At 36.9% G+C, this 12,151-nt stretch overlaps 1 protein-coding gene across 13 annotated transcripts in view; it reads right to left on the bottom strand.

The window, feature by feature from the left end:
- Window positions 1–12,151, bottom strand: part of EIF4G3 (eukaryotic translation initiation factor 4 gamma 3) — a 384,972-nt gene that overhangs the window by 167,096 nt on the left and 205,725 nt on the right. For all 13 annotated transcript variants that reach the window (XM_061184801.1, XM_061184804.1, XM_061184802.1 and 10 more), the window contains 2 exons: window positions 5,898–6,077; window positions 5,009–5,123 (listed from right to left, as the gene is read on the bottom strand). In XM_061184801.1, the coding sequence (XP_061040784.1) occupies window positions 5,009–5,123; window positions 5,898–6,077 (295 nt within the window). The remainder of the gene's footprint in view (window positions 1–5,008; window positions 5,124–5,897; window positions 6,078–12,151) is intronic.

Below are 12,151 nucleotides of genomic sequence, written 5' to 3'. Positions count from 1 at the left end.
CATGATTGGGGCAGAGGCTGATGTATAATATATGCACAATAAATACCAGCTGAATAAACCTGGCAGAATAGGATAATCTCAATATAGTGGGGAGTTAAACACTAAATTAGTAAAGCATTTAGTCAACTATGGACCCCAGCAGAGCAGGCCTTCTGCCCTACCAAACAATAGTTTTTTAAATAATAATCTATTCCAACTTCTTACATAAGCAGGGACATTTAAAACATTTATTTTATTCTATTAAAAATGTGAATCACTTTTGCATACCATTTATCAGGCAAGTTACTTAATGTCTCTGGAACTCTTATTCATGGAATGAGGTAGGTTTGTCTAGATCAGGAGGCCCAAATTCAGCTTAATACCATTTATTTTGTAAATAAAGTATTATGGGAAGACACCCACAAACAACACTTTATCTACTCTCTATGGCTGGTTTCCCACTACTATGGCAGAGCTGAATGGTTTGGGTTAAAGGTGGGTGTGGGGATGGGATCCTAGTTCTGCAAAGCCTGAGATATTTACTATATATGGTCCTTTATAGAAAAAGTTTGCTGACTCTTATTCTATATCAGTGGTTCTCCTAACCCCAGTCTATATAAAAGGTGCCAATGATATATGGCAAAATATATACAATAATAACCATGAAATACACACATACACACACAACTACAGGCTTGCCAACTTGACATTTTTGGAAAGGACTGTTCCTTTTTTGAAATTATTTCAGTCTTACTCTTTTGCTGTTAAAACAGCCTTCCTATAGGAAATGATACAATAAGTAGCAGTTTGCTTTAAAAGTCTTATTGGCAAAATTTAAAATATAATAGTCATGTAGGTTTCTTCCTTTATTTTACTTTACTTTATATTTCACTTGCCCAGGATACTGAAAGATCTGGGAACAACTGGTCTAGTCAATATTTAGATTTCATCTCATTGGCAAAACCCCAAGCACAAACATCACACAAATAAATTCCTGAAAGGCAGGGAGAATACCTCAACATCTACATTCCACAGAATACTTAGCACAAATGTCTTACACATTGCAGGTCTTCCAAAACCTTTCAAAACCTTCAATTTTCCATAGAAACAAAGATAAATATAGTGGTTAAATATGCAGGCTGGCACATAAAAATCAATTTATCCCATAATATACCCATAATAATAATGTATTGCCGCTCTGCGAAAACACAATCAAACTGAATTTGAGGTGCCAAAAAAGTTTCCCATCTACACACACTACGGGGAACAATGACTCCCTCAGCTCTTACGAGCTGAACAAGGTGCCCAAGCCCCCATAGAGACTCAGGAAAAGAGTGGAAAGAAGATGACAGAAGGAAAGGGAAATGACATGACAGAGTGAGAAAAAAGGAGAGTATACTGGTTTGAAGTAAGAGAGAACGGGGCCATCTACCACTGTAAATTCTCAATCTTTTTTTTCTTCCTCAACATCACTGCCACCATCAGCCACATCCCTTTGCTCCCAAAACTACGTTTTTCATCTTGGGCGATCACCCTCTAGGGTTGGCCTGGAAATAATTTCAGTCTCCATGAGGTATTTCTGATATACCATCAAAATATTTAAGAAACACTGACAAGAGAAAAACTGAAAAGCGACACTGAGCAAATACTATTCATTAGTTATTTTTCCTCAACACTGTAGAAACACTGCAAAAATTATACAGAATTCTATGATCTTTGTTACTGAAATTCAATGTAGTTAAGAATATTTTTTGAGAACCACTGTTCAAAGTTTAAACCAAGTAGGGGAGTAAACTGTTAGTATGCAGGAGTTAAGTGCAAAGTTAAGGATGAAGAACGAAGAACTAAGAACTCTGGGGGGAAAAAAGCCCACCCAACTCACAAACTCCAGCAGTAGAGCAAGAAGGAACAAGTCTTGGATTCATTCCTTGCCAGTTCAGATAAAGGAAGGGCCTCTGCCCTAGAAGAAAGGACTCCTGCTTTGGAACACAGAACTAGGATCCCATCCCCACACCCACCTTTAACCCAACCCAAGATCAGGACAGGAGAGGTGAAGAGGAAAGGGGAGGCATCAGGATCAGAGGGGAATTAAGAAACGGAAGTGAAAAGGTAAGAGAAGGGGAGATTCCAAGAAAAGGAAATAGAAAGGGAATGTTTATGGCTTCTAGACCATAAGACCAAGGCAATATAGCTGGAGGACCTATAATTGATGGGAACTATTAGATTACACCTTTTGATTCTGATAAAAACATACTAACTAGTGATAGGCTTTAAAACTAAAACATCTGCCCAAATAACAAAAAGAACCTAAACTTCTATCACCAGAGAACTAGATTATGATTTATTCTTAAAATGGAATACTATGTAGCTTGAAATTCTATAGGCAATGAAATGGAAAGATGTCCATGAATATGTCGTGAGATGGGGGAAAAAAACAGGAAGTTTTAGAACATTAAAAATAGTATGTGCCCATTTGCATTAAAAATTATTTAAATATGAATGAAAAAAATATGTTTCAATCTGTTAAATCATTATTTCTTTAGGGAGTAAGGAGGGACAAAAATTGGTTATTTCAACTTTTTATGTCCTACATTATTTGTATTTTTCATCAACTTGGTTACTTTCATAATGAAAAACTATCTTAAGATCGTCTTTCTAATCTTAAGGAAACTAGGAAAACAGTGTTTTAATCTAGGTGATGAACTACCTACTCAATGTCTATTGGATCTATGTAAGAATTTCCTGGGGAAGAAAGAATATCTATCAAAAGGAACAGACATCAACAATATGAGATACAACTGCACCTCAATCTATTGCTTTTTTGTAAAAATAAATAAATATGGCTTATATATAATAGAAATAAACAAAACCAAAATGTTATAATACTGTATATGCACATCATCAAAATATTTCTCTACTAGTAAACTCATCTATATTGTTTCCATATATACTGCAGCAGTAGTTTCAAGAGCAAGAAAGAGGGCTGGCACAGACTTATAATAATGATGATATTTTCTGAGTCAAAAAATCATTTATGTGATCTGTAAATAAACAGTAGACTAAAATCAGTGAGAAACCTTTCAAAATAATTTTGTAAATTCGAAGCTACAATTGCATTCCCTTTGCAACATGGATTTGAAAGAGAAATACTGTTAATTTCAGCATGTTTACTCTGACAGATAATCTCATCTTAAAGTTTTTCTATTCAAGAAATTCTAGATAACAACAACAGCCAATTTTACACCTCAAAATAATTTTAATTGGATTTAAATTTTCAGAGCAAGTACCAATACAAAGGCACTAGACTTGTGTGAAAACTGTGCCTTAAAGCTAAGTTCAAGGGGTGCACAAGTACCTCAACAGTACTGGCAATATTCTATGTTAAAGATGGGTAATGTGCATATATTATTTTCCTTTTAAACATATGTGTAAACATGTATTATTCTGAAAATATCAAGTATTTCTTAGTAAAAATACCACTTAATAAAGCCATGTTAAATAAACATATATATTTGAGACATTTAATGAAGTTTTAAAGTATATCATTTTGAAACAGCAGTTTCACAAGTAACAGAAAGGTTTTCCTTTTCTGAAAGAAGTAAAGCTAGGTAACACTTGGTTGCTTTGCCTATTTCACCTCAAAACCTAAAGGAAACCTTCTTGGGTTATTCTAATATCCATCAATTATTCTATAAAGGTTTTTAACTGAGCCACTAATCCCAATGTTAGGAAATCAGTTAGTGGATACATGTTTATCTAGGGTGGGTTACCATCTTAAAAGAACAAGTTAAAATTTTAATATGTCCTTGCTGTAATGGAAAAGAGCAATGCTTACTGAATTTTTTTTTAAATAATTATTTTTTTAATTAATTAACTAATTAATATTTTTGCTGGGTCTTCCCTGCTGCGCACGGGCTTTCTCTAGTTGCGGCGAGCAGGGGCTACTCTTCGTTGCAGTGCATGGGCTTCTTATTGCGGTGGCTTCTCTTGCTGCGGAGCACAGGCTCTAGGTGCACGGGCTTCAGTAGTTGTGGCACGTGGACTCAGTAGTTGTGGCACACGGGCTCTAGAGCGCAGGCTCAGTACTTGTGGCGCACGGGAGTAGTTGCTCCGACACATGTGGGATCTTCCCGGACCAGGGCTTGAACCCATGTCCCCTGCACTGGCAGGTGGACTCTTAACACTGCGCCACCAGGGGAGTCCCCTTACTGAATGTTAAAGTTTAACTTTTCTAGTATTTGCTGATTTTATCACTTATAATTCGTCTTCTAAGGAAAAAAAACAAGTGTGGTATGTTGTAGAAATTTACTGAATAACATAAGTAATTTTCATTACTCCTTAGTTTAGTATCGGTTCACACACCAAGTATAAGCTTGGTGCTTGCTTCTCTACATTAAAAATACTTGTAATTTTTCAAGGCATTTCCATTTAACTAATCCTTAAAACCTCCCCATGACACAGATCTTACCAAAATTTTGCAGAAAAGGAATCACAGGTATACTGAGTTAAATTCAGTCATCCCATGTATATTCTCTAAGTGCCTGCCAGTCACTGTTCTTCAGGTGCTAGGGATATAGCAGTAAACAAAACAAATAAAATTCCCTGCCTTCGTGGATATTACATTCTAGTGAGAAAACATTAACAAATGTTTTGGTAAATGGTGGTAAATGCTTAGAAAAAAAGAAATCATGGAAGGGAGATAAGGTATATTTATGCATTCAGGAAAAATCCAGCAACAATCTAGGTAATCATGAGCCAGCAGCAGACATCACACTCTTGAGACATGGGCTCTTTGCAACAGAATTACCAGCTCCTTCAGAAGGTGTCATTAACTAAATATGTTTCTGTAATATTCTTTCCTTGTAAGCCTCTCTAAAAAAAAAAAAAGCTTTCAGGTCAGAACTGTTTGCAACATTTTATTTAAAAATCTTTCACACCACCAAACCTCACTACCTAAACTGACCTGCCAAACAACAAAATGAAATAAGCACAACAAACTAGCAGAAATTGCCTAATTTTTCATACTTACCATAAGCACTGGGGAAGTCCCCAGGTCCTGGTCCAGGATAAAAAGGACCTGGCCCTGGCGGCTGAACCGGATACTGCTGTGGGGGCCCAACATACGGAGGGCCACTATGACGGTACTGCAAGAGAGGGGTTACAGACATTTAGGAAGTAACATGAAGGTAGCTTACTATGGAAAAATAAAGGGGTGTGTGTGTGTGTGTATGTGTGTGTGTAAGAGAATCATTTAAAGGAGGTAAAGCCACTTTGTTAAACACATTCAAAACACCTGCTTGCCATTAAGATGAAATGAGTAGACAAACAACAAGGATTTACTGTATAGCACAGGGAACTATATTCAGTATCTTGTAATAACCTATAATGGAAAAAAATTGAAAAAAAATGAATATACATATGTATAACCAAATCACTTTGCTGCACACCTCAAACTAACACAATATTGTATATCAAATATACTTCAATTAAAAAAAAAAGATGTAATGAGGATAAAAAAAAGGTGTGCCTTAGGTAAAGCCATACAGCAAATCAGGGCACAGGCAGACATCAGCTCATAGTAAAATTATTTCAGGCTGATAGCTTTCAATGACACTGAATGGTATTACTGGAACAGGTAGTTATGGACTCTATTTTAGAGCAGCTGGTTGTGGTAAGGGATTGGGGGAAAGCTAGGATATAAAAACAATTTCTCTATCATCTTAGAAAATTTTAAGAGATGAAATATCTCCTTATGATATTATGAAAAATGACAAAATGGCTTAGACTTATATCCAACAAAAAAGTTCACACATCACTAAAAACCAAAGCTACCAGCCACCCTCCCTGTTCCCTCTGATGAGAATCTGAGTTAATGCCCACTCTGCTGATGGACCACACGGATCTGAGAGATACTTTACCTGTGGTATACAGTACTGAGGACCCTGGGGCACTGGGTATGGCATGGGCAGGTGGTTAACCATCATGATGTGCTGATTGGCCTGATACACTGCAGTGGGTGTCTGCGCACCAGGACGAATGGAAGGACTGCTGTTCGGGATGGTAGCTCTAGGAGGCTGTATTTGAGGCCTCTGGAAAAACTGAGGAGGGGAGAAAAAAATATATATATATTTTTTTTACAAAGGGCAGTATGTAAATTTTACTATCTTGAGCTTTCTCCTTTTTTCCACTTATAAAAATCTTATCAACTTGAATTAGAAATACAACATACATAAAAAGAGACTTAATTGCCTATATCTGGGTTCACAAAAAGCATTCCACACGAGGCACAGCCACACCGATTCACGCTTTGATCAATACTGTCACTCATTTGAAAACAGTAGGGCAGCCTCCCTTTTAAAATGAAATCTCAGATAATTTAAACTAAAAATTCCATACCATAAATTATTAATTTTAAAATGTGTGGTAAAATATAACAAAAGGGGTAGTTGGTATCTCTCTAAAAGTTGTTCTGTTGTATAAAAGCATTGCTTCTTTCATAAAGAGTAGATAGCTCATTATCAACTTATTAAAAATTAAAGTAGTCCCCTAAAAAACTACCATTCAAGTCATTTATAAAGTATTTAGAATAACAATAAATCTTTCTGGACATTAAAATTTTCATCTCAGTTTATCAAGGTCAAATTAAACTAAAACCATCTGTAGGGTTGTCACATGCTAATTGTCACATGACAGGAAAAGCCTTCATTTTGCAAATAGTGGCTATCTCATACTAAACTGAACCCAATTTTGCTTTCTCAAATGGTTTGCAATAAAAGTGGAAAAGGGCTAGACAGGCTTGAGAATGGTCTGGAAGGAGCACATCTCAAATCTTTCAAACGGTAACCAGTACTTGTGGTTGTTTATAGTTTTCACTGCAGGCTTAAAAGCCTTGAGACAATATACCAATAGTAAATTCCCACCGTGAATGCGTGTATTCATCAGCAGACAATCAATCTCCCTCTGATAATAATAATAAGAGAATAGAGAAATAAAGAGGCCATGCAGAACCAGTAGTTTGTTACCTGGATGGGTCTGAATCCTCCCTTCAATTATGAAGCAAGAAAGCAGCAGGAAACAGAAAGCCAATGGAAAAGCATATAGATCAGTAGGAAGGGGTAGGACATAGCATGCAGCTCAACAAAAATATCTTTCTATTTAGTAATAATAGGAGAAGAAAGAAGATTAGAAAATCAGAATGACAATTCTCTACTTGAGAATTCAAGGGCACATGGAATTGAAGAATCGAATGACATTTAATCGAAAGTAAATAAATCCAGTGGCAAAAATATTCTAATAGTAGCCAGAAGTATTAACAGCTTGAAAGGAAATGTATGCTTAGTGGACAAGTACCATTGGAACTACTGATTCCTACTCTTGGCTCTCCCCCATGATATGACTCAGCATTAGTTATTTAGCATCTCTATGATCTGCTCTCCATCTTCAATGGAGATGAGAGTTAACAGTAGAAGTGCCATTTGTTACTTTTAAGTTTGCAAAAGTCCTAAGAAATACCTAAACCTTTCAATTTTTACCAGGCTCCACATGACAGAAACTTGCTCTTTTCAATTAACCAGGTACATAAGAGGCCACTTATAGCTTTAAAATGGGGAAATATAGTAATACTCTAAAAATGCTGTCTAGCTCCAAAATCTCTTGACTTGTCTCACAATTCCAGACATGAGTGTTGCTATTGGTCCAAATAACTGCAAGTTTGACCTTTGGGCCCACTCAGGTCTTATCATGTCCTACTCTTAAGCATCAAGCTACCCACAGGTGGTAGGAAGTAACTTGTCATCTTGTGCTGAATTGGAAGAATTGGGATCCAGTGCCCAAGGCTCATCCCCATTCAGCCCTCATACCCCAGGGGAAAGAAAGCCCTAAAGAGAATAAGTCACAGAAAAGCAACAGACAGTAAGGTATAGCAGGAGAATGAAGTGAATGGGGAAACCAGATGGGGGAAACTACAGAGAGTAGTTGGTGAAGATGAAAAGAAAATACAAGAGGCAAGGGTGATAGCATAGGAACCTGGGCTGGGTCACAATGACAGCAATAGTCTTCAAGTTATCTCCACTGACACAGTTTTGGTGACAGACACAAGAATTTCTGTCAGTTGCAACCAAGAACACTGGACTAGTAAACTTTCCAGGCTAGACTTCACTTCTAATTACATAGCAGACAGAATCTATTATTCATCAATGTGAGCTGTGAATACATTTCAGGAATGAACCTAACCATTTTGATAACTCGGTGTACATATCACAGGAGCCACAAAACTGTTATGGACTCAAGGAAAGGAGGGTCATTCATCTGGCTCAACTTATTGAGCACTACTAGATGTTAGACACAGTGGATAAAAAGATTAATTCTGTAAGAACCTTTTCCATGAACTCTAGAGGGCAGGCAAGACAAGGAGAGTATCAAATGGATACAGGTGATGATCCACTGTGGTTATATTATCAACAAATTTTGTCAGAGTACTTATTGCCTGAAGACACATGGTGTTACGGGGAGGTGAGGGGGAGAGAGAGAGAGGAAACTAGTCCATTAACTTATGCAGAACAAGAAAAATAGACATGGGTAAAGTTTTCCCATAAATACTTCTCTCACCACTACTTTCCACCTGTTCTGCTGGAATTTTTAACCAGCCTGTCTAGAATAACTGAGATTACATTTTATTCAAGGAGATTTCTGAATAGGATAAGACTGTTTACTTAAGCTGCTTTGAAAGAGAAACAAACCAATGTTTCTAATGATACTCTTAATATCAACATACAGCTGAGCCAGTAAAACACAAAATTTGTGGTTATGTGGACATACCATTTTTTTTTTTTTTTATAAACTAAGATTTCAGCTTTGAAGCTAAGTAGAAACTTGTATTAAACAGGAACACTAAATAACAACAATGAAGATTCATATAGCACTTTAAGCTACCAGGTACCACTCTAAACACTTCACATATATCAATATATTAAGTTATCCTCACAACAAACCTCTAAGGCAGGTACTATTTTTAACACCACCATTAGATATATGGGGAAATTGAGGGACAGGGAGATTAAGTAACTTGCTAAAGGTCTGCCATGTGTAATTTAAACACATTCAGGTTCTGGGCCTGTACTTTTAACTGTTACACACTCTAACTCTCATGAAATGGAACACCCCTCATAATTTCAAACAAGTGACACCAGTCAGAAGAAATCTTTTCTTTTCAAAGGCTGAAGGGATATGGCAGGACGTTTATCAAACTACACTGATGGGTAGCAGATCCCTCAATCGTAATTGATTTCTGGTAAGAAAAACACTCCATCAGTCACCTCATGAAATTCATGTTTATCATTCAGGAAAACAAATTTCTCCTACCTACAAGATTCTAATTCTCTATCTCCCTTAGAGTAACTGAAACTTGTTCATATGCTTTTTTATCCTTGGTACATTTAACAGGCCTACTTTTACTCAACTTCACTGCACTAAGATTTTTACTATGACAGGCTATTTGGAGCTTGTCTTTCCCTTTATAAAGTACACCATTTCTCCCTCTCTCTCTCTCTCTTTCTCTCTCACTCTCACTCACACAAACACACACACACACGAGGTTCTAATATCTCCAGGACTAGAAAAGGTGTAACGGTTGGACATGCAAAGAAATAAAAAAAAAAAATGGATCCTCTTTTTTGTACTCCCTCCTAACCATTCAATTGTAAATATAGAATTAGATTTAATAGTTGGTAGGCATGGCAGCAAACTACAGCTTATTGAAAAGAGTGTGTGGATGTGAACAGGCTTTCCCAAACTGCTTCAAATGCTTCTGAATCCTTTTTCCTCTCCACTGAGTGCTGAAGAATCATTAAAAGAATCAAACTATCCTGTTTTGGAAGGACAGTACAGGCCATTTAGTCTAACCATATACCTAAAGTTTGAATCTCTTATATGACATGCCTTTGAGGTTATGAGACTTTAGCAACTCAGGACACAGTTCCATTTCATTGTTAAATGGAGTTCTGACACTGCAAGAGTCTCTCCTTCTACTGGCTCCAAATCTATCCCCCTGTACCATCTACCCTCTTGTCTGACATCTACCCCCAAAAAATCACATCAAAGTCAAATCCTTCCTCTCCAGGAGTGACAAACCTCTGAGTTATCTGAAGACTGCCATCACAGCCAACTTACACATCACCATTTTTTGTTCCAAGCCAATCACCACCCTCCACCCCCTCTCCCTCCAACCAAGATTTTTAAATTCCCTAACCAGCTAACTCTTTTTTCTCAATCTTCTCCCACTGTTCAAAGTTCTCAAAGTAGAGAGCCAAACCTAAATATCCAGGTCTGCCCAGACCGTACCAGGCCCTCACTCAATAAATATCTGTTGCTGAATAAAGGAACAATATATCTCTTTTATTCTGGCCAACTCTGTTTCCATTAATGAACAAGAATCACAGGATCACAGGAGCTCTTTTGTCGACCACATTTTACTACCAATTAGTACTGAGTTACAATCATCTAAAATTCTTTAATATTCTTTATATATAACCTGGCAATAAGTCATGCTCTTCACTTCTGTGTGTACTCTTATAGTTGTGTTTTGAAGTTCATATAGGAATCTAGTATTTTTTTCCTTTGAAAATGTACCTGGCTAATTTCAACCCATCATTTCAGATTACACAGATTTTTTTTTTTTTGATTCTAAATATATCATGCAATATCAAAACTACATGACCATCACCAAATTTGACAGGCATGGCATTAATCCAAGTCACTGATAAAAAATGCTGAAACGGGACAGGTAAGGAGAAAAGAACCTTGCACAACGTAAGTATCATCTCCAAACCTGATTTCAATCTGTTTAGTCTTTTATCTTTCAATGGCCCACTAGTATGCCAGGAAAACAGCAGAGGAAGATGACAGCCCTCATTTGAGGTGGTACTTTGGGTAGCTCCAAAGGGCTAGGATACATTTAAAACAGAGGGTGAATTTATAGGGTACTTAAGATTGCTGACCTTCACAGAAACACTCTAGAAGCAAGAAGGAAAAAGTTACCTCTTGGAAAATCCTTCTAAAGACGTAGTAATTATAGCTTTACCAAAGTTTCCTGGCCAATAACAATGGTAATAAATGCTTTTTGAAGATACTGTTAATTTTTTTTTTTTTGGGCCATGCTGTGCAGCTTGCAGGATCTTAGTTCCCCAACCAGGGATTGAATCCAGGCCCTGGCAGTGAAAGCACCTAGTCCTAACCACTGGACCACCAGGGAATTGCCCAGATGCTATTAATTAGAATATATCATTTTCTCATGACTTTGCTCTCTCGAATCATCAAAAGACAAAAATATCTCTAAAAAACTATATAATAACCAGAAATTCTTTGAAAAACACCTATTCATTTTCAGTAACCAGGAAAAATCTTATTCAATCACATTAGTTCTTCCTATGTCAAAAACCACTGAGTACTTATTAATTTGCAAAGCAATAAAAACCATATCAAAAATGTTTCTGAAATCCCTAGCTTTTTGCATATATAGTTCAACCTCCTGGAGGGGTAAACAGTAAGAATCTCAATTAAGAATTTGTTAGGTTGGGACTTCCCTGGTGGCACAGTGGTTAAGAATCTGCCTGCTAATGCAGGAGACACGAGTTCGAGCCCTGGTCTGGGAAGATCCCGCATGCCGCAGACCAACTAAGCCCGTGTGCCACAACTACTGAAGCCCGCACTCCTAGAGCCTGTGCTCCGCAACAAGAGAAGCCACTGCAATAAGAAACCCGTACACCGCAACGAGTAGCTCCCGCTTGCCACAACTAGAGAAAGCCTGCGCACAGCAGCTAGAGAAGACCCAACGCAGCCAAAAATAAATTAATTAATTAAAAAAAAATTTTAGGTTAATATCTTTTTTAAAAAATTAAGTACTTAAGAAAAATGTTGGTGCTATGATTTTCTGACAAGTTAGAAAGGGACAAGTAGTAAAGAGTCCATATAATGGGCTATATCATTCAAGTATCAATCAGATATTCTGCTGACTTACAACAATTTATAATGAAGGTTATTCATGTAAAATTCTTTGTTTTCCTGCATGTAACATATATTGTCACATAATTTAGATTTCACTAAGAATTAGGAGATGTAAGCCCTATAGCTGAACTGTCCAACAGGTAGCCACTAGCCATATTTAGTTACTTAAATT

The sequence above is a fragment of the Eubalaena glacialis genome, chromosome 3 (assembly GCF_028564815.1).
Source record: "Eubalaena glacialis isolate mEubGla1 chromosome 3, mEubGla1.1.hap2.+ XY, whole genome shotgun sequence".
NCBI lineage: Eukaryota > Metazoa > Chordata > Mammalia > Artiodactyla > Balaenidae > Eubalaena > Eubalaena glacialis.
This window is presented reverse-complemented; position numbering and strand designations above follow the sequence as displayed.